The 23,361-nt window shown below is 41.4% G+C and overlaps 1 protein-coding gene across 1 annotated transcript; it reads right to left on the reverse strand.

The window, feature by feature from the left end:
* Nucleotides 1-43: 43 nt before the first annotated feature.
* PEX26 (peroxisomal biogenesis factor 26) lies at nt 44-9,358 on the reverse strand. The gene is made up of 6 exons (XM_032222150.1): nt 9,014-9,358; nt 8,023-8,279; nt 5,812-5,958; nt 3,859-4,172; nt 2,046-2,192; nt 44-1,524 (listed from the first exon to the last, which is right to left on the reverse strand). The coding sequence occupies exons 2-6, from the start codon at nt 8,241-8,243 to the stop codon at nt 1,421-1,423; spliced, it is 933 nt and encodes a 310-aa protein (XP_032078041.1). The 5' UTR covers nt 8,244-8,279; nt 9,014-9,358; the 3' UTR covers nt 44-1,420.
* Between the last annotated feature and the right edge of the window lie 14,003 nt (nt 9,359-23,361).

Here is a 23,361-nt window from a genome sequence, read left to right on the forward strand (position 1 = left end):
ATGTCTTTGGACAGCGCTGGCTCTTTGGCTTTGAGATGAGCACCGCTCGCTAGAGTAGTGAACGACTAGCACATATGTGCGAGGGGAACCTTTACCTTTTTAATATCATTTGAAAATTTCTCCCACTCCTGAAAATGATTGTTGACCCAGCCTAACCCTTACAAAATAATGAGCAAAGTTGCTAAAAGCATTATAGCTCTTCCTTAAATAAAGACCTGCACAGAAAGTCACAAGAATCTGCTATCACTCATTAGCAAGGACTTTTTTTTTTTGGTTATATTTATATGCTACCCATTTCCTGGATAAGGTGACTAACCTTATTATAAGGTGACTAACAAGTCACGAAAAGCAATGTCTGCTCCCCATGAAAAGGCCAGGGCTCTGATGAGTAAGGGATGAAAGCAAGGTTGGGGTTAAGGTGATTAATTATTTCATATCTTGCATGCTGCACTGGCAGCTCAGCCATGAAAGTTAAAGAGGGAACTACTTAACCCGATATGGCTTCTTTGCTTTCTCTGGAATCGCTTCTTCTTGAGCAAAAACACTCATACATTTTAAATGGAATCTGCACCAACTGTTTGCTCTCCAGATATGATCTGATGAATGAGGGCAATGGGGTTGGTTTGTCATCCCATCTGGAGGCAGCAGTATGATGGAATGTTGTGGACTGGATCGCCATGAGAAAAGGGTGTATTCCAGAGCAGGGGTCTCCAACCTTGGCAACTTTAAGACTTGTGGACTTCAACTCCCAGAATTCCTCAGCCATACAAGTCTTAAAGTTGCCAAGGTTGGAGACCCATGTTACAGAGGAATAAGAGGCAGTTCAGTTTAGTTTTGTGAGACCAAAAAGGTGAACATTGCCTCCTTAATAGTTTTCAAGAGAATATGCTTGATGTAGATAGTAGAATGCTTTAGTCAGGCAAGATGCCGTCTACAGGCATAAAACAATAAAGAAATCTACATGGAAGAATCCACAGGTGTCTTTCTTGGTTTGGAGGGCCTCACAGCCAGGTAGAGAAGGGAAGAAGAACTTCTGCATGACAAATGTATATCAGGAGAGGAGAGGCAGGCACAGTCTTGCCCAGATAGAAAAAAAAGTTTAATGTCTCCTTGGCAAAGTGAAGATTTTAAAAACACCTGAAATAGTCTGTCATGCCTTGATCTCAATGTTTACTTGGAAGCAAATGTCACTCACTCAAAATGTACATGCTTCTAGACAGGAATGAGCACAAAAAGCACATTCTAATGCAAAAGACACCTCTTCATATGGACTCTTGTATGTCATCCATCCATATCTACTGTCAGAAGACATTCTTGTTCTTGGAGGAAACTCCTGTAGCTTTATGCTCAGTATTGTCCCCAAACTTGCAGTGTTGGCTTGGGAGCATTTCATGGTACCCAGAGATGACAATAGAGCAAGTTAGTCTTGAATAGGAGGTCTTCTACTTGGAGGAAATAAAGCCAAACGAGCTTGATAGAAAAGTTGGGTCAACCTGTAGAGGAAGGGTAGAGAAGATGGGGATGCTAGGAGGGAGGGGAAAGAGAATAGAAGAAAAATAAAATTAATGCCGTATGTTAATTTGTTTGTGGCTACAATACACCTCCAACTAAATTGGGATCCTTTTGTGATATTAACATTGTTTTGAAAGGCAGCAAGAATGTTCTTTGCCCCCAACTAGAAAAACAGGGAAATTCCACAAGAAGAGGAAGTAATTAGGAAAATTCTGACGTGTGCTGAAATGGATAAATTGAAGTGGGGACTGAAGAATAAAGACAAATCAGAATATTATAAGATCAGGGACAAATTTTATCAATGGTTGGAACAAAAAAGGAAAGACCCAAAATAAGCAATGACTAAGATTTATAGAATGGAGATTAGAATTACATCAGACGTTAAATATAGTATGAAACTACCACCAGTGAAAATGAATAAGATAAAAACAAAGCATCATGGTTGGAAATACGATATTTTTATATTTGTAAATGCTGAATAGATCAACTGGTTGCTAACATTTTTCAATCCCACCCCTGCCTGTGTCCCCTACCTGGATCAAGTCTCACTACAATGAGACATAACAGGAGAGCCACCAGAAGTGTCTTTTTGAGGGGGATGGAACTGAAATGGCTTGCCAAAGACTCCAGCGCTCTTCTCAGCTGGACCAAAATGGTCAACATCCTTTGAGACACCGAACCTGCAGCACAAGAGAAAGAAAATTCACAAGGGAGAAGACAAGGGCCAAGAACACCAAAACTGAGCTTTCTCATTTCACTTTTTTAAGATGAATAACTTTATGTATTTTCCTTGTGGTTTTAATGGAGATTCTTTTAAAACATGAACTGTTATTTAGTGTGTTATTTATATAACCTAGTATTATAGTAGTTTCTAACATTCAAAGTTGAACACAATGTGTAAGCTTCACTCAATTCTTTCTAAAATATCTCAAAAGATGGGATCTATATCTATCTTGTTCATTGTTTTTAAACAACTGCATAATTTTGCTTTAAAAGGCACACAAAGTTAATTTCTTCCAAGTCTGTCAAACATTTCTTGGTGAGTTTGTTAAACACAAATAATCATAGTTAATCAAATTAAGAAGCTGGTTTTCTTATTCTGAAATAAGGTGTAACCTTATTACACCTTATTACACATTAATTAATCTGCTGTGATAGGACAACTTTGTTGCCCCTTATTTACATTAGCCCTGTAGATTATAAATTACAGCATCCTTGTTTGGAGTTCAAATAACATGTTACACTTTAAAATGACTGGGCTCTTTATGTGTTGCTGTGTTTTTCAAGATTATTAATCACTGTTAGATTATCTGGTCACCTAGCCTAGTACCAACTCCTCTTAGTGACAGTGATATTCTATGATTCCAGTCTGGGATCTTTCCTTTTCCTTTAACTAAAATTGTAAACATACAATGTTTCATGAATTAATTGTACACCTCTAAGCTAAGGAAGCTCAGTGACTAAAATGCTGAGCTTGTCAATCAGAAAAGTCGGCAGTTCAGTGGTTCGAATCCCTAGCGCTGCGCAACGGAGTGAGCTCCTGTTACTTGCCCCAGCTTCTGCCAACATAGCAGTTCGAAAGCATGTAAGAAATGCAACTAGAAAAATAGGAGCCACCTTTGGTTGGAAGGTAACAGCGTTCCGTGCGCCTTCAGGTTTAGTTATACTGGCCATATGACCACAGAGACATCTTCGGACAGTGCTGGCTCTTTGGCTTTGAAACGGAGATGAGTAGCACCCCCTAGCGCCGGGAATAACTAGCACATATGTGCAAATTGAACCTTTACCTTTACCCTTAAGCTGAATGGAATCTACTGTAGACCTGTTTTTGCTCGTGATTGAAATTACTGTAGTTTCAATCTGCCTCAAGGGGAAAGCTGCTGGGAATCAAAGGCATATAAATTAAATCTATAATTAGCAAATCCAGCTGTTGTGAAATACAGAGATCAAAACTATGTCATGCAAGAGAGCCAAACTATGTGAGGCAAAAGGAGAGAGAAGACTATGGATCTTTTTTTCTCCTTGGACCTGTTCAACAATTTTATCAAGAGAACTCTTTGCTTGTGCAATCAATCATTCAGATGTATAAGGCTCCTGCCTTGAGGAGGGGGGTGGACTAGAAGACTGCTGAGGCCCCTCTTCCAGCAATATGGTTCTGTGTTCTACTGTATGTACCTAAGGAAACAGAACTGCCAAAACAGCCAAATTCTAGCACTGAATGGTGATGCTTTAACCAACCATTAGTTTAGCCGAAGCTCAATGCTCATTGCAGGCAATGCTGCAAATGATTTCACAAGGCCAGACAGAATGTTTGGACACTCGGCGTTCCATCTACAAGAATCCTACCCAACAGCGGCTTCCATGACATCTCTGGCTGCTCCTCGGGAATTGGAGATGCTTCTTCTATCTTTAGCCACTGATCCTTCTTTTCTTGAAGGGTTTTGTGCATATCTTCTCGCTGCTCCTGGCTCAAAGCTTTGCAACCTTGGATCAGCTCCTCTGCCTTTGAAAAGTGTCCGAGTGGCAGGAGCACATGGAAAAGATAAAGCTGAGCCAAGAGGCCATAACTTGACAAGTCCTGATTGGATGGGCAGTATAACCAGTCCCCACCAACATCTAACATCACTTGAGGTTCTTCCACTTTGCTATGGAGGAGGATGCTAAAAGAGAATAGAACGAATAAACACTCTAAGTCATGTTTAACACATTCATATTTCAATTGGACATGTCTTAGACATTCAAAAGTGCCACATACAAAGTACCAATAAAATATAATCCATGAGCTCAAAGGATGCAAAATATTGTACTAATTAGACCTCTCAGCTTTTTTTTAAAAAAAAGAAAGAAATGGGGAAGCTGGCAAAGTGAAGGATGTGCCTCCAGCAGAATCTGTATTTCCAGAAATTCTTAGGGTTTAATAAGGATTTTCAGAATATTGAAAATTATGAAAAGGCTTAGTTTGGCCATTCACTTATCAGGAAAACCTTTTCCTGCCATGAACTACGTTCCAGTGAAGATAATTTGACAGAAGCCAAGAAAGGTTCTCTTCTATCTCTCTTTCTCCCCATCCCACAGGATGCCATAAATCTGCTTTTAATAGAGACCTGATGTTTCCCGCCTCATTTCCAGGCCTCCATCTTATTGTCTTTTCTTCCTTTGAGTATTTGTCACCTGCACGGAATCACGCTGTGATTCTGCAATATAGTGGACTGAGTACACGAGAGAGGTTACGTTTTACTTTGCCTGGATCATGGACTGCACTGGTTGGCCATCAGCCAATCATATCTTTTCAGCTTAACCCACCTTACAAGCTCATTATGACCATGACCATGAGGTAGCCTTGTATAAACCATCCTGACCTGATTAGAGAAAAGACAAACATGACTGCAGAAAAATAATAACCAGAAACTCTCTAATGTATTTAGCCAAGCATGCCACTGCAAGATAATTTAAGGCGGTGCAGTTTTGCTTCAATTGCCAAAACATTTTAAGTAGTTGCTCCCAAAAAGTTAACATCTAGAACAATGATTTGAGTTTTTTTTTAAAAAAAATTGAATTCCATGCCTACTGAAGATTAAAGCTGTCTCAGCGAGCATAGAAAAATCTAGTCTCAACTCATTCCTGATTTAAGCAATATTCATCTAAAAACATGACAGAATTGTTGCCTATTATTAAACTAGAAACCAGGAGCTACGTTCCTGGAAGTACCCATAATTCTAGAGCAGTAATGGTGAACCTTTTCATCACCGAGTGCCAAAAAGTTCAAGCGGAAAGGTTGCATGCGCACATGCGCACTCATTGGGTCTGCAATTTGGAAAAGCCGAACGTCCTGGTTCTAGCACACATGCACGCCTGACAATCAGTTGGCTGGCGTCCATGCGCAGGCCCGTTTTCGGCACTGCTGTGCATATGAAGGGATCATGTTCCAGAAAAGCTGAACTTCCGGGTTCTGCTGCGCATGTGCACCTAAAAATCAGCTGGCTGGTGTGCATGCGCGCACTGGTTTTCGGCACTGCCACATGTGCGAAGGGCAGCTGATTGTCACTTGCTCATGCGCGCCAGAAACCCAGAAGACAAACAGGCAAGACCACACCTGCCGGGAGATATGGCTTCACGTGCTACTCTGAGCACGCGTGCCATAGGTTCGCCATTACAGTTCTAGAGTAAGATGAAGTTGTAAACATTCTTAATGTTTAGCTTATTTTAGGTGGAAGCTATTTACAGAACCTAATATTCCTCCTTGGGATGGAGCAGTATCTGATTCGCCATTCAGGTGCAGAAAAAGGGGAGTCGACTCACCAGAGCTCCATAACTTTGGGGGGCCAACCTTCAGGTTCATGGTAGTACTGAAGAATCCATGGGAGGACCTCTCTCCATCGATCCATTTCTGCCAAAGCTTGGATGCCAATAATACACAAGGAACATTTCAGATCTTCAGAGCTGATTCTGGAAGACAGATAACACTCTATGTGTACATTGGTGTACAATTAAAAAAAAACCAGAAAAACTATAGTCCTATAAGCGATCCAATTGCAATATCTGCTCCAATTCTAAGGCTGTAGTTATCCTCTAAACTACAGCTTGCTTAATCAACCACATTAGGGTTTATGGCATAAAACTCAATCATTAGGATTCATTTTCCAGTTTGCAAATCTGCTAACAAAAAGCTTGACTTCGGTATTGAGTGTGTGCTTGGTTTAGACTTGGCAATATAAGTACCATATTTTTCGGAGTATAAGATGCACTGGAGTATAAGATGCAGCAATATTTTGAAGATGGGGGGGGGAGTTTTTGCACTCTGCAAACCTCCCAAAAATGGCCCATTTTTCGCAAAAATGGGCCCGTTCCCCCACCCAAAAAAGGCACGAGTAGCCTTTAGACAGCTTGCAGAGTGCTCCTTGGAGGGGTGGCCAAAAATGAGCAAAAAATGGGCTCGTTTTTCGTACAAAAAGGGCATGGGTAGCCTTTAGGAAGCTTATAGAGTGCTCCTGGGGGCTGGGTGGTGGCAAAATTGAGCAAAAAAAGGGCCCATTTTTTGCTCATTTCTGCCCTCCCCAGCCTCCAGGAGCTCTCTGAAAACCTTCTACAAACTATGCACAACCATTTTGGTGAAGGAGCAGGGTTTCAGGAGGCAAAAAATGCTGTATTCAGTGTATAAGACGCACCCAGATTTTCAGCCTCTTTTTTGAGAGGAAAAAGGTGCGTCTTATACTAAGTAGTCTTTGACAGGACCAGCCGCTTAACAACCACTCAAAATTAAGACTGATTCCGAAAAGGTATTTACCACCTGGTTCTGAAGTTCCAACAGCATCACGCCTTGCAATTATGTGACTACTTGTCGTGGGCTCAGCAACCTGCCTGCTTTTACAACTGTTTGCAATGTCCTATAGTCAAGTGACTGTTTTATGACTTTTTTTGCCAAAAATCAGCACGTATTTCCAGTTTTGACAAAAATGTCCCATAACTAGCGATGGGTTCACTTTACAACTGCAACAGTTTACGGCTGCTGCAAAAAAAGGTCACAAAATCGAGTCCGTCATGTGGGCGACCCACTTTATGGCCATGATGACTTATGACCATAATGAGCAGGCTCCATTACAGTCTGAGGATTACTTGTATTGTTACCGTTTCACTTTTTTCCAAGTTACATTTATTGTTTTGCTGTTATACATTTATAAATTACTTTGCGGGCTTTTATATACAGGTCAAAAGATTTGGAGACCCGCTGCCCCAAAATTAAATAATAATAATAATAATAATAATAATAATAATAATAATAATAATAATTTATTTGTCTTGTATGCCGCCCACTCCCGGAGGACGCCGGGCGGCTCACAAAAGACAACGAGAGAGGGAACAGATAAAGACAACATATTAAAAACAAAACCAACATTCACAATTTCTATGGAGGTAGATGCTTCTCAGCTCCCCCAGCCTGCTGGAAACAGCCAGGACTGGTGGCTTTGTGGAAGGCCGGGAGGGTAGTAAGGATCCGGATCTCAACAGGGAGCTCGTTCCAGAGGGCCGGAGCTGCACAGAGAAGGCTCTCCCCCCGGGGAGTCGCCAGCCGACATTGGCTGGCAGATGGAATCCGGAGGAGACCCAGCCTGTGCGATCTAATTGGTCTGAGAGAGGTAATCGGCAGGAGGCGGTCTCTCAGGTACCCAGGTCTGATGCCATGTAGGGCTGTGTAATGTGTCTGCCCCAAAATTAAATAATGTGTCTACCATTCACTCTTTTAGTGTCCCCATATAATACGTCCCCTTCATTCTTTAGACTTCCATTCCTATTCCAGATCAATAAAAATAGATAACTATAAACCATTCCCTTAAAAGCTAAGATAAGAACATAGGTTTTGTCTAATTCCAATTTTGATCAGCCCAAGCAAGCACACCTAATAAAATGGATGGGTCAAATAGTCCAACAACATCTAAAAGAATGCATGCTGTTAAGAACAATCAATTCCCAGCCGGTTCTGAATTCTCACTCTTCATCCCAGTTGGCACCTACCTGTCAGAATCGCCATCGTTTTCCAAAAGGCTGTGGAAGCCTCTCTCACATCTGTCCACCGCTGCAGCAAAGTCCCTGTCCAAAACCAGGAGTTCAGCCGCCTCCTCTAATAAGGAAACTGCTTGGGGTGCCGCTGGACAGAGAAGGCTGGGCTCGCTGCTTCTTAATAGGCCTCTTGCCCTAGCGACGGCAGACAACGTCACCGGCGAATCGTTCTTCATTATGGCATGATCCTCAAAGTCAGCTCTGCTGGAAGCCTGGGGAAATTTTTACACAACAGGGCGTCAATCAAGTTTTGGAATTTGCTTTGGTGATTATTGGGTTCTCCTAAGACACTCCCAAGATCACCGCAGATGGGGAGTGCGGCCAAGAAATTAAAAGACACTTTCCTCCTGGGGAGGAAAACTATGATAAATCTGGACAGCATTCTAAAAAGCAGAGATCTCACCCTGCCAACAAAAGTGTGTCTCATCAAGGCTATGGTTTTCCCAGTTGCAATGTATGGCTGTGAAAGTTGGACCATAAGGAAGGCTGAGCGCCAAAGAATTGAGGCCTTTGAACTATGGTGCTGGAGAAGACTCCTGCGAGTTCCTTGGACTGCAAGGTGATCAAACCTAGAGCAAATCAACCCTGACTGCTCTTCAGAAGGCCGGATCCTGAAGATGAAACTCAAATGCTTTGGCTACCTAATGAGAAGGAAGGACTCACTGGAGAAGAACCTAATGCTGGGAACGATTGAGGGCAAAAGAAGAATGGAAAGACAGAGAATGAGGTGGCTGGATGGAGTCACTCCGCTTGAGTTTAAATGGACTCCAGAGGATGATAGAGGACAGGAAGGCCTGGAGGAACGTTGTCCGATGGGTCGGACACGACTTCGCAACTAACAACAACAATACACTCCCACGTCTAACCCCACCCCAGTCCATGTAATTAGTTGCTAACAAAATGGGGGAGGATTGAGGGGATTGCAACAGCTAGTATTGTATCTTACCAACAGATTTCACCTTGCAGTCTTCAGTACCCAAGAGAGAAAGAACCGAGCAGCGATAACGATCTGGACAAAGCGAAAGACCAGCTCCAAGTGTAGCTAGGATGGTTTATTGGCTCTTGTAGATCCTTGTCCCCAACCTTTTTCTCCCCCTACAATCCTTGCAAAAACAACCGAAACGAGTTTTTTTTTCTCCTTCCCCGCCGGCTGCAAAAGAGATCCCAACAAACCGTCTCTGCTTCGCCGGGACTGCACAAAGTGCATGTGTTGCAAGCAAAGCCCGAGGGGAAAATTCAATAGGAAAACACGAACGAAAAACCTGGCAGAGGAATTCCGGACTACAAAGACCAGAAGGCTCCTTTTTTACAGGAAGTAGTTTTTTTTAAAAAAAAGGGAGGAGCAGGAAGTGGGGTGGGGATTCCTACCGTGCCGGCAAACCTTAGTTTGTCTTTATTTTGCGCTTTAGTTGTTGCATTTGTGCAAAAAGAGCCTGAGGGATGATTCAGTAGATCTGCCTTTTCTAAAGATTTTGCAGATCTGATCTTTCTGGAGTTTTTTTTAATCTGCATGCTCCAATATTGATATATGTCCATCCAGCTCCTCCCGCCCAAATTTCTAATTAGCAGCCAACGACCTCATTCTATGCCAGGGGTGTCCAAACTTGGGAACTTTTAAGACTTGTGGACTTCAACTCCCAGAATTCCCCAGCCAGCCATGCTAACCTTAACCCATGCTGGCTGGGGAATTCTTGGAGTTGAAGTCCACAAGTCTTAAAGTTCCCAAGTTTGGACACCCCTGGTCTATGCTAAACTTGAATAACAGAGTTGGAAGGGACCTTGGAGGTCTTCTAGTCCAACCCCCTGCTTAGACAGGAAGCCCTACATCACTTCAGACAAATGGATATCCAACATCTTAAAAATGTCCAGTGTTGGAAGTTGTTCCACGGATTCATTGCAAACTGGTTTATGTTCATAATTTGGGTGGCTAATCTGACACGACTACACGCGATGGACTTCAGTGAGATGTGGGCTTTTGTGGAGCTTTGATTCCGTTTCCTCGTTTTACGTAGAAAAGAAACTGGTTTGCATGGGATAGTAGGCTACATGTGGTTCCCTAATTTGGGGTCCTGTTTAGTAAAAGGACCATCGAAGTCTGGGATAGTGTTTCTCAACTTTAGCAAGTTTAAGATGCGTGGACTTCAATTCCCATAATTCCTCAGAGTGGGGTTGCAGTCCACCATCTTAAATTTGCCAAGATTGAGAAGCTGTGGTTTAGGAAACTTTGTATTAAGCTCCCTTTGCAAGCAGGTGTTACTAGTCGTCACTTATAAAGCCCTACATGGTATTGAACCTGGGTACTTGAGAGACTGCCTCCTGCCGATTACTTCCCATAGACCCATTAGATCCCATAGATTAGGCCTCCTCCTCCGAATTCCATCTGCCGGCCAATGCCGGCTGTCGACCACCCGGAGGAGGGCCTTCTCTGTGGCTGCTCCGGCCCTTTGGAACGAGCTCCCCATGGAGATTCGGACCCTCGCCACCCTTCAGGCCTTCCGGACAGCGGTTAAGACCTGGCTGTCCCAGCAAGCCTGGGGTTGAGTTCCCCCCCACTCGAATTTGTTGTGCTTGCTGTGTTTTTTAAATCGTTTGTATCGTTGTCCTGTTTTTGTCTTACTTTTCTGTATTTGTTCCCCTTCCCTTGGTTTTTGTTCAGCCGCCCTGAGTCCCTTCGGGGAATAGGGCGGCTTACAAATCGAATAAATCCAAATCCAATCCATATCCACAGGGATTAAGGGGGGGGGGGAATCGACCATTGAGATTTTTTTTTTTGAGAATTTTTTTATTGTTTTAATTAAACAAAAAAAATAAGAAAATCATCTTTCGTTACATCTTGTTGAAAGCGTATCGATTGGTTACAAATATATTCCGTGCGTTTCTTCCACAGTCCTTACATATACTTCATTCAAATCATGTTGTACATTTTAAGTCAAGAAAGAAAAGTTATGTATTTTACTATCCCTGTATCATAATTCTCATTTTGGTTACCATTGTTTAAACATGTTTTTATCTAGAATTATTTATATTAGAAGACACAACCACCTACTGGCGTTCATTTACAACTTCAATAGATCTCCAATGCCATTGCACCTTTATGACATGTTCTAAAATTAATTCGGTTAAGTAAGATATCTCCCATCCCCCCCCCAACACACCTGTATGTATCATTAAATATTGTCCATTAACATTTCATTGTTATTACTGTAGTTAACTAAAGCTTATTTACTGATTATCTCACCTCTCCTCTCCAGGCCCAACCATTGAGATTTTGAGGCAGCGTTGAGTATGGATTATGGGAGTTGAAGTCCAGTACATCTGAGGGCACCTGTTTTTTCTTTCATTGCATTTTTTCCAGCTTTTAAGGAAGTTTTTAGACAAATGTAGGATGTCTAGCCACTCCTCTGCAAGAAAGCTATATCTCATGAAAATTTATGTCTTTTGATATGATTTATTAATCTGGAAAAGTGCTTCCAGACTCTGATTTTTGGCTATAGTAATCTAATATTGCTGTTATCTTACAATGAATAGAAGGTGCACTTCTTCTTTCTGGTCACAAGGTGTCACTCCAACCACGCGTTGCCTTGAATTTAAAAATAAGAAAACAAGACTTGATAAAATTAAGGCATGCTACACTTGAGTAGCATGGATCATAGCATGGATCATATATGGTGGATTTCCATCACACACGAACCTAAATCCTACTGTGGGCTCATTGGCATAACCCAACTCTCTGAAGAAGACACTAATGCCTGGAAAGGTGGAAGGAAAAAAGAGATGAGGACTATCAGCAAGATGGATGGATTCGGTTACAGCGATGACAGCCTTTAGACCTGAAGTAGGTTAGAGATAAATCACCATGCAGAAAATCTATGTGGTTGCTAGGAATCTAAAATAACCAGGTGGCACAACATCAATTAAGTCTATATTGTATGAGTGGACGTATACATGAACACAATTTCAGAGTGGACTTCAAGGGAAGGAGGGGGCGTTCCTTTCTTCAGGATTACTACTTTAGTATCGCAGTTTATTCACCAATGCTGAGAAGGACGGAGGGGATTTTGGATAAACTAGGTGACTATTTGGCAAAACCTGATTTAAGTCCAGGATAGGAAGAAAATATTCGAAAGAAACTCAAAGTAGCTCGGCGTTAGCTCTGCAGTAAAAGGGGAAAAGGGGGGGGGATATATTGTGAGGCTTCAAAATGAACACCAGTCCTTCAAACTGGGCCAGGTCAGCAAAAAGATTCCACAAAGAATATGGAAAGTCAACTTAATTAATACAGGTTATCATAAGAGCATCTGGAAAGGCTGACAGGATTGTCCCTCCCTCCTCCTTATACTCTTCTTTTTAACCCTTTCTTCCTGTTGTTGGAAGAAATGTCCTTCTGAGTTCAGTCCCAAATGCGGGGGTGGGGGTGTGTGGAGAGACACTGGAAACATGGAGGCTGATTGGAAAGATGGTTTAATGGTGGACAGGACCACATGGGTTGAGCTCCTGAACAGAAAAGGGGGAATCACATGCTTCCAGATGTTGGGTGAAGAAGAAAAAGAGACCGAGATGCTGAAAGTCCCTGGTTTTATGCCCTCTCTGGCCTTTGATCTTGATCTTGTATTCTGATTGGTTGTCAGACTCCCATGGGGCCATGCAGGGGCAACTCTGCAGGCTGTGAATCCACGTTTGGTTGAGCATTGCTTCTTCCCAGGTGTCCTGTGGTGAGATGGGCAAAGGGCTAATACTATCATGCCTTAATCCCATCTCCCTGGAACTGAAGGGGGATAACTTTGTTATGTAGAATAGACTGACCCAAGTTTTTTAAAATGGCCCATTGACAAAGGTGGAGGCTATTAAGAGTGAGTCTGTTTCTTGCCTAAAAACATTTCTGATCCAGGGAAATATAACATTCTGTCTTTTCAATATTTCCCAGGATATTTCATTTTTCTAGTGGGGGGGGGGTTAACTTCCTACACTTTTTTTTGGCATGAGTCATGTTTTGCTAACTGCTGTGGCCTAATTAGTCCAAGGTCATCTCTGGCTCTTGAGAATAAACCAATTGTGCACTTATCAATAAGTTCCTCTAAAAATACTATCAGGATTATGCTTTGCTTGGAGAATTAGAACTGATCGATTTTTTTTTCTAATTGTTTATCAGAATCTAGCTAATCTGAGATGGGAGATCAAGAAATCCTATCATGTGGCCTATGGGAGGCAATCCTACTTTTATTGTATTTGGTTTTATTTCAGTAAAGACCAAATCTTTTTCAAGTATGGAATTTAAGGGCTTATGATAAAATAAGAAATTCTGCAGAACTTTTAATGTCACAATAATGTATCTAATCTAAAGCTGCATTATAGGACCTTCTGACTCCAGTGTTGGCACCATTCTGAACTGGAGCGAATAAATCAGTGCAAAAGTTCAGAAAAAGTCCTTAGCTGAGAACTATATTTCCCAGGATGTATTATGACAGATGCCTGACTTATACTAGCCTGTGCCCAGTTTGAATTCCCTAATTTGGAAAAAAATTATACAGTTTTGACAGTTGCTAAGTCTTCAACAATTTTTCCACTCTGTTGAACAATAAAAAGGAACAGACAAATTGAAGTAAGAGGCTGAGGTAAATAAGTTTAACAGCTGCAGATGTTTGTTTCTAGACGACAATTGGGATTTAGTTTACAGCAATGCTTCCAAAATATAGGTAAATTACCCCAAATTGGGTGAAAATGATTTTTCTTTGGGTAACAACATATGAACATCCCAATATGTTAAGTCATTTTAAATATCACTATCAGAAATAGGGATATTTACATTGATTTAAGCTGTTTTACCTACAAAGGACTTTCTGATAAATGGTTTTGAGCAACAAAGGAAAATGTTTGAGAAGAATTGCTCTACAAGGAGGATAAAAGATTTCATGACTGGTTTTTTGAACTGGAACTCTGAAATTAGTCATATTCTTATTTCCAATTAAGACAGTAAGGAATAAGTAATTGTAAATGTCCAAATCTCAGCTTCTTCTAAATACCAAGCAGTCCAGCATAAATTAATCACAGTTTAAAAAATAATTAACTGTATAGCCTGGCATGAAATCAAGCCCCATTTAATGATAGCGGAACAATGCCTGGCCTAATTTTATTTTATTTGTTATTCTTTAATAGCAATAGCATTTAGACTTATAAACCACTTCACGTATTGTCCCCCACAATCTGATCCTCATTTTACTGACCTCAGAAGGAGAGAAGGTTGAGTCAATCTTGAGCCGGTCGGAATCAAACTCCCGACAGTTGGCAGAATTAGCCTGCAATACTGCATTCTAACCAAAGAATGCAAAGGAAAGGAAAGCCACTGCCTCAGGCATAACCGTAGAGAGATATTCCTAGAAAATATAGTAATTACTGCATAATCCAAGTATAGATTCTTGTGAATGGCTGCACCAACAACAGCATCCGTTTTGTGAGACTGGACGTGGCATGCTCTCAAAATTCCACATTTATCTTTAAGGGCATTTTGCATATAGTTTCCCATCCAATCCAGCCTAAAGGCAACATATTTAAACCTAATCAGTTGCAGAGAGACAAAGCTATTGCTTGCATTAAATTTCCCCACTGGGATCAATCATTGCCAGTGTAAAAGAAGAATTTTGTGTAAATGACAGATTGGCATTCAATATTTTGAATGCAAGTTCGTTTCATAAAAGGTACTGACTCACCTTCGTTGTAGCACAATCAATCCAATTTAAAAATGTCTAAATTAGTGCTGTGGAAGAGATTAATGACATTTTCTGTCATGCCAGATAATTGTTTTGCACAAATACAACAAATATTTCCGGGAATGCAGGTTTTCCCCGTTTCCTCTTTTGTCCTACAGAGTGTAGTGTGGGACCACACAAATTGATTGTCGTACCACCTAGACTAGTAATCTAATATTAGAATCTGAAATAGGAGCAGGTGAACATTATCATCAGCACAACCACACAGTAAGTGACACCAGGCCAGATGTTCCTTTTGGAAAGACAAAATAAACCCCCCCCCCCCCCCGGGGATCCAAGGTTGGGAAAGAATGAGCTAAGCTAAGGAGACCCACTTAGAATAAAGTACCGTATTTTTCAAAGTATAAGACGCACCTTTTTCCCTCAAAAAAGAGGGTGAAAATCTGGGTGTGTCTTATACACTGGATACAGCATATTTTACCTCCTGAAACCCCTCCCCCTTCACCAAAATGGCGGTGCATAGCTTTTGGGAGGCTTTCAGAGTGCTCCTGGGGGCAGGGGAGGGCAGAAATGAGCAAAAAACAGGCCGTTTTCTGCTCAATTTTGCCACCACCGATCCCCAGGAGGACTCTACAAACCTCCTAAAGGCTATTCATGCCCTTCTTTTGAAAAAAAGGGGGGGGCATTTTTGCAAAAAACGGGCCATTTTGGGGAGATTTGCAGAGTGCAAAAACTTTTTTTTTAACTTGCCTTTTCAAAACCTTGGTGCGCCTTATACTCTGGTGCGTCCTATACTCCAAAAAATACAGTAGTTTAAAATACAGCAATAGACATATATGCCTTCACAGTGCTTTACAGCCCTCTCTAAGCAGTTTACAGAGTCAGCATATTGCCCCCACAATCTGGCTCCTCATTTTACCGACCTCGGAAGTATGGAAGGCTGAGTCAACCTTGAGCCGGTTAGACTTGAACTGCCAAACTGCTGGCAGCCGGCAGTCAGCAGAAGTAGCCTGCAGTACTGCATTCTAACCACTGCGCCACCACGGCTCTCATGCTACATTTTTATATTTTAAATATTAATGTTAAAATCTAATATTTTTCACACAAGCACAACAATTTATATTACTTTGAAAGAAAATCATTGTCAGCTTTTAAAATCTTACTCGATGCTCCCAAAATTGCTTTTTCCAAACGGCAATTAGACTTCCTTGTTTTTTTTCTTTGAAAATGAAAATGTTTCACTTCTCATCCAAGAAGCCTCTTCAGTTCTGCTTCTTGGATGAGACGGGCCAACCAGGTTGTAGGTTTGAGACAGCCATGACCTGGATAATTGAGAATTTCCACAGACACTTACTGGGTACTGATTGCATTGTACTTATCTCCTTTTACCCTCTTCTCCAATAACCTCATATTTTTGAAGTTAAAGGCACAACTTACTTTCTTGCTATGCATGATTTCCACCATTACCTGCCCCTCTGTTTTTAGCTGCTTTTATGTTGTTTTCTAATTTTGGACACCACCCAGAAACTACCGGAACATTTTTCACATTTTTATTCATTTGTTTATCAAATTTAGGTACCACCCATCCTCTCAGAGTGACTCATACACTGATATGGAGACCTGGACCATACATTGAATACAGCAACCAACATTTGTTGGTCAACTGAAATCAGGCTGATCCAAATCGCCAAATCAAGGATTCATTTGAAAACCTATCTGAACCAGTTTCTTCAACCACCCAAAGCAGAATTTGCCACCGCCAAGACAACAATCAGGGACAGGAGGAAGGGGATGTTTCCATCCCAGCCTAAACTGGTCCAGAGGCCACCTGATTGCAATACAGCCAGTGATGCTTAATGAAGTACCTCAGATTGTTCCATGACAACATCTGTATCAGTTTAGGTGATTAAACATTAGTTTTATGCAGGTAGAGACAGGATTGGTTCATATTTAAATTGTGAATGAAGACAATATCACAAAGACACAGTGGGGAAAGTATTTCCTGGGGAACATTTGTGTTTCAATTAGATCTAAATACTAAGGGAACGCGGTGGCTCAGTGGCCAAGACGCTGAGCTTGTCAATCAGAAAGGTCGGCAGTTTGGCGGTTTGAATCCCTAGCGCCGCGTAATGGAGTGAGCTCCCGTTGCTTGTCCCAGCTTCTGCCAACCTAGCAGTTCAGCTTCTGCCAACCTAGCAGTTCAAAAATGCAAGTAGAAAAATAGGAATCACCTTTGGTGGGAAGATAACAGTGTTCTGTGTCCCTTCAGCATTTAGTCATGCTGGCCACATGATCACAGAGACATCTTTTGACAGTGCTGGCTCTTTGGCTTTGAAACAGAGATGAGCACAGCCCCCTAGAGTCGGGAACGACTAGCACATATGTGCGAGGGAAACCTTTACCTTTATCTAGATCTAAATACGGAATCTATCCAAGATGCATATATGACCTACCTGTTTTTCTTGAAGCCCTTTAAATATTTAAAGTAATGTTTGGGGAGGGTGATTAAGTTCCCAGAGAATAATAGTGTTAATTGCATTACATTATATTTTATTTTAATCAGAATTCAGTCAAATATATTTGTTTGAGCTCTGCTCATTTTTCAGTTCCAGCCTTACTGATTTTATAATGGATCTCCACACTACAGGAAGTTGGCAGGAAGCCTAATCTGGATTCAAACCTTCCTTACATATTCAGAGGTATAAATCCTTTTGCATGCTTATCTATCTGACATCATGTGTGAAATGGCCTTGTAACTTATTTTTTTACTGTTCAGACTGGAAGAGCTTGAGGACGATAACTTGGAGCCACCACAAAAGGGTTAATGAAAGCTTGCTTGGCAAAAGCTTGCAGTTTTCCTCAGTTGCTAGGAGATGTCGTCCAAATCTCCAGGATGGAAGGCTAATTAAAGATCATCCTGGTGATGAAATGCTCCTACCTTTGCATCCCATTGGCCAATGCAACTGTCATTCCAATTTCTACTTGAGGAATAGCTGAATCGATTTCGGGAACAGAATCTTAGATTCAGATATATGTGTATAAATTATATATAAATTAAGTATAGACAATATTGCAGCCACCTGTTTGAAACTAGGAAAACCTCAGGCTTCTATCTGGCAGAACACATTAATTTTAAAATACATATGTGGGGATAGAAGGATACTAGAGTTGAACAGAAGAGAATAGAATAGAATAGAATAGAATTCTTTATTGGCCAAGTGTGATTAGACACACAAGGAATTTGTCTTTGGTGCAGATGCTCTCAGTGTACTTAAGGAGAATAGATGCAACAGATACAGAGTGAAATGGACCATCTACATTTGTAAAAATATTTTTTTGTATTTACTTAAGTAAAAGCTATTGCAAACATGAAATTGTTGCTAAATAATTTCTATAAGTGATTTTAATTTCAAAACCATTAGTTTATTTTGAAGCTACACATTAGATGCATATTCCTTAGGTTATATTGTGCTTCTCTGGCATTAAATTAATAGAATTCATAATAGAAATGTATTGGAATCCATTTTTCACTACAAAATTTTTGTGTGTGGGTGGGGGGGCTATATTGGCTAGAATAGATCATGCATCATGGGCAGTTCTAGAAGCTGAAATCCACACATCTTAAAGTTGCCAAGGTTGAGAAACACAAGACTAGATCTTTTTCCTCTCAAAAAGTCCTAGAGTTGGACAAACGTGGAATCTGATTTCGAATTAATTATCTCTGGGCACTGACTTACCACTCAACACTGGAAAAGCAGAAGGAAGTCAGGACAGTATAAAAAAATGATACTGATTATCTTCTTCACACATTCATGTGTAAGTGACACCTGAACTCAGAGGCAGGAGTTTTAACCTACCTGTAGGCAAGCCCATTTATATTCAGTGTGCAGATAACTTTTCCCCATTTAGCACTTTTCAGATAAGTTGGACTAAAATAGGATTTTGTTCCTTTTTGGCTTGCAAAAAAAGATTTTACCTGCTGTTGAGTTTACCATGTTTCTCCTAAAATAGGACAGGGTCTTATTTTCTTTTGACCCCTGAAATAAGCACTTGGCCTTATTTTGGGGGAGGTCTTATTATTTTTGCAGTGCAGGAGGCGGCCAGCGTGATCACCTCATGGCTGCTTCTGTGTTGCAATATTTTCGGTGGAGGGCTTATTTTTAGCGCATGTGCTAAAAAGCCTGATTGGGCTTATTATCCGGGGAGGTCTTATTTTCAGGGAAACAGGGTAGCGTAGCAGTTGATTTTGCCTGCTTATTTTGGCTCACACTTTTTAAAATTGCTGAATGGATTAATATTCAGTCTAGGTTAAGTTTAGGATTATTGATCAATGGTGGACAATTATCTCTGTGAATTTATGCACTTACACCATAACTGCAAGGATGTTGCACCAATCCTTTTCATCTGTGGCAGGCAACAACTTTTCCAATCTGACAATTTCAACCTACAGGTGAGCAAAGAAGGGAACAAAACCCTTAAAACATTTAAAGAGATCCATCTTTGCAAGCTTAAGGGCTAGAAACTTTTGAAAACTAAAAACGTGAGGGTGGGATTCTTAACTGAAAGTCCAAAACGCAGCCTGAGGGTTGCAGCTTGCTTGCTCTTTGGGACTTGAGTGAAATTGGAGAAGTTGCAAGAGAAAAGTTGGCAGGTCAACTGGGGACCACCAACTCCTAGGAACATTGCTCTGAATAATCTAGAGGTGTTGACTCTTTTCTGGAACCCTTCCAGGGCTCCTGCTCAATGGCTCCACGCTCCCAAGACAAGAGACACTTAACATTCCTCTTTGTACATTGGTTCTCTTTATCGATGAGCCCTAAATGGGTTCCTTTAAGAGACAGCTGGATTGTGTTGAAGCAGCCCCTGAGCACATGTTGAAGTGTGGCTGCCATTAATAGGATTAGTGCAAACTGATCGCATAGAAGCAACCCATGCAGAGATCCTGAACTAAAATGAAATGTATGATGTATGATGAATAATGAAAGCAGATTGGTTGTTGTTGTTGTTGTTGTTGTTGTTGTTGTTGTTTTTGCAAAGGTGTGGTGCTTGGTCTAGCATAGCTGTCATTATGATACCGTTCTTTGGCTGAAAAGTATGGAAGAGATCACTGCTTTGGCAATTGGGCAGGTGTGGAATTATGGAGTTCAGCCTTGAGCTACTGATATTTCTCGTATCTTGGGAGTGTAGAATTGGGAGTGTAGAATTAGTAATAGAACAGATCTGGCAGTCCTGTAGACCCCTCCTGACTGGATCTTCTCCATCTAGCAAACCATCCATCTATGGATGTAGGAGAAGAACAGGCAAAGCAAGGGGGGGAGTTAAATGTGTCATTGTAAGAGTCCTTATGTTGCCATAAATAACCCAAGACCAACCCTCCTAGGTGTTCTGATCCAGACTTCCCAAGAGCATGAAGCAAACTCCTTGTCTCGACAAAAAAGCCCTTTATTAATTTATTGTGAATTCTTCTCATTCACATCCAGCAAAGTGTTTCAAGAGAGGATTTACAGTCACAGACCTTATCTTGGTTGGAGAGCTGCCAAGCCGATATCTGCAAAACCTGGCAAGGAGTCTTGGAGAGTCACGAACCAATTAAGCAAACTAATTGTCTCCTGCAAACTCCACTCCCCTGTCACTCCTCTTTTATTTCCTCTGGGAGGGGCATTCATCATCCACCTGTGACCTTACTCTCAAGTCGACCCCTGTTCTTTAACTGTTCCCTTCATCTGGCAACTCTGTGCATACGCACATTGGGAACAGGCTCCAGCTGTTCGTCTGCCCCACTGCTGTCTGACTCTGAAGGCAGCTGATAACTGGCATACGGCTCTGGCCTCCTCTCTGCTCCGACATAGAGCCCTCATCTGAGCCTTCCCAGACTCCAGGACTAGCCCATGTTCCTCCCCAACCTCCTCAATGTCTGAATATGTTGCCAGCTCTGCAGGCTGCTGGCGGTCCACAACACTAGGGCCAATTTAGTGCTGACCATCTAGGACCAATTTAGTTGGCTAGATTCCTGTGTATAGGCTAGAAAATAATAAATGTTCTGTGCTGCAATTTAATGAATGCTCCTGTTCCTTTGCACCTGACAATTCCCCATTCACAGTGGCAAGTCTTTTCTCGAAGAAATTATTATGCTTATGGCTGTTTTACTTTCCTTAAGCATGGGTTAGTAGCAATAGGTCAGACATGACCTATTGGTTTTATTATGTCTGATGTTGCCATTGCAGTGTTTTTCGTAGGCTTCACTTAGGAGTGTTTCGTTCTGGGGTCATATAATCACCATTTGTGACTTTCTCAGCTGACTCCCAACAATAAAAGTCAATGGGGGAAACTGGATTTGTTTAACAACCACGTGATTCACTTAACAACTGCAGTCATGTACTATTTTACAATCTTTTTTGTCATGCTTAAGCAGATCACTGCAGTTGTGATCCACTTAAGCATGACAAAAAAAGATTATAAAATCGGACATGACTCACACTTAACAACAGCTCTGCTTAGTAATGAAAGTTCTGGTTCCAGTTGTGGTCATAAGTTGAGGACTACCTCCTGAATGAAGAACCATCCTTGGGAGGAGGCAACCAATATAAGGCAATCAGGCAGTCAGGTACAGATAACTTGCCCCGATGGTAGGAGTGGTGGGGTGGCTGAGGCATCAGTTGATTACTTTGTGAGCTTGGGATATAGTTCTTGAGACAGAACAGGCTGAGTTCTGGTTCCACATGAAGAAGCAGAAAGCAGTGGATAGAAGACTTCTTGAGAGAAACCTGGCTTTGAAATCAGGAGGCTGAGAATTTCTTCCACTAAGATCTTAACTGAGTTAGTGTTGGAAACCCCCTAAATATAGCTTCATGTTATATTTCTGGTACTGATAGAGGAGAATATTTATACTTCAGGGTTGAAACGAGAGGTCTTGGTGCTCTCTGAGCTTCGTTGCTTTCTTGCAGACATTACCCAGTGCACTGAAATGATGGTTACCTAATTTGGTTCATGAAGTGTCTCAGCGGTGGGTTTCACATTTTGTTACCACTGGTTCATCGCGTGTGCCTGCTTGCACACGCACGCCCTCCGCGGAAGGAATCCAACCTTCCTCGTGCTTCCTTTGCTTGTACACATGCCTTCCTTGCATGCGCCTGGCTTCAAAACGTGCCTAAATGGGATGGCATGGAGCTGGGGGCGGGGGGTGGGGGAGGCGGGCCCACCGGCGATTTCCACTACCGGTTCGGCCAAATCGGTCTGAACCGTTAGCATCTGCAACAAAACAACCAAGTTCAGACGGCATGGTGCTATTTGGAAGCCCCGGCTCGCTTCCTTCCTATGAAATAAGGCCTAGGAGTATTTCCTGAGCTCATGAACTTCGCCTATTCCTTTTGATCCTAGATTTCATGTATAGCTTTGCCTTTGCCAGCTGGATTTATAACCTTGTACTTGATGATAGTTAATTCCAGCTTCAGGAATCCAATCTGCAAGCATTTTTTTTCTTTCTTTGTCCATCTTTCCCACAAGGTCAGAGGTTCTCGAGCTTTGTCCCGTACTATTGTGACCTCTTAAGATGAGCAATGAATTTGTGCAACACTCCCCCTCCCCCAATAAAATGAATATTTTAAAGGTTGAACCAAAAATATCCCTCTAACCTTTTATCATCAAATTTCAATCTAAAGTATATGTTCTCAGTATCTCAGTTTACATCTCGCAAAGTAGAGATTAAACAATAAAATACCAGGATAGAATCTGATGCAAATTAAGGTAGCCACAGAATAAAATCAAAGTCATCCAAGAAGTGTCTTAAAAATCTAAGAAACACTGTTTTGTTGCTGTTGAATGTGGGATTTAAAAGCCTAAAAAAATGAAGATTGTATGCTTCCATGAAAAAAATTATAATTCGCTTTTCATACATCATTATAAGCTAGAAGTCTGTCCCAATATGCCTGCTGGTGAAGCTTAATTTAATATGTAATTTGGGATTCAGTTAATAGAAACCAGAGCACAAAAGCGCTCTTCATTTTAATGTTTGCTAATTGCTTTGCCCCTTGGTTGTCTTCTGGGCAAACAAAGCCAGAATTCTACATTCATAGAATGGTCTAAGTTTGTTTTTCTAAGTCTTGGAGAACAAGTTGGCCATCTCTGCTTATAGATGGACTAAATGAATGTTAAGATTTAGTACTATGTGCAAATGAAGTTAGTATACAAACACAATAGGGATTTCATGACTGAAAAAGCTTCTGTCTTGAATCCTCTACATAACCTCATGTGGTGATGTGCTTGTGGTTGCAAGCTTTATACTGACAATTGTATCACGGAACAACTATAGACTGACGTGGCTTTCTAATCCAGATTTAAGGTGATGAAAGAAATGTCCTTCTGTGTTCAGCTCCAAGTGGGGAAAAAGACACTGGAGACATGGAGGCTGCTTGGAAAGATGGTTTATTGTTGGACAGGACCACATGGCTTGAGCCCTGAACAGAAAAGGTGATCACATGCTTCAATGTTGGTGGAGAAGAAAAGAGAAGGGCTGAGGAAGGGGCTTGCTAGGCTTTTTATAACCTGTTCAGTCCCACCTCTCTGTTTCCTGTTCCTGTGTAAGAAATGTATT

The sequence above is a fragment of the Thamnophis elegans genome, chromosome 7 (genome assembly GCF_009769535.1).
Source record: "Thamnophis elegans isolate rThaEle1 chromosome 7, rThaEle1.pri, whole genome shotgun sequence".
NCBI lineage: Eukaryota > Metazoa > Chordata > Lepidosauria > Squamata > Colubridae > Thamnophis > Thamnophis elegans.

Bases quoted from the DNA above. Each gene is read 5' to 3' on its own strand.
- PEX26 (XM_032222150.1), bottom strand. From the start codon at position 8,243: ATGAAGAACGATTCGCCGGTGACGTTGTCTGCCGTCGCTAGGGCAAGA. The intron at 5,959-8,022 runs GTAGGTGCCAAC...TCTGTCTTCCAG, and splicing joins AACGATGGCGATTCTGACAG to AATCAGCTCTGAAGATCTGA. The intron at 2,193-3,858 runs GTAGGATTCTTG...CTTGTGCTGCAG, and splicing joins GTCATGGAAGCCGCTGTTGG to GTTCGGTGTCTCAAAGGATG.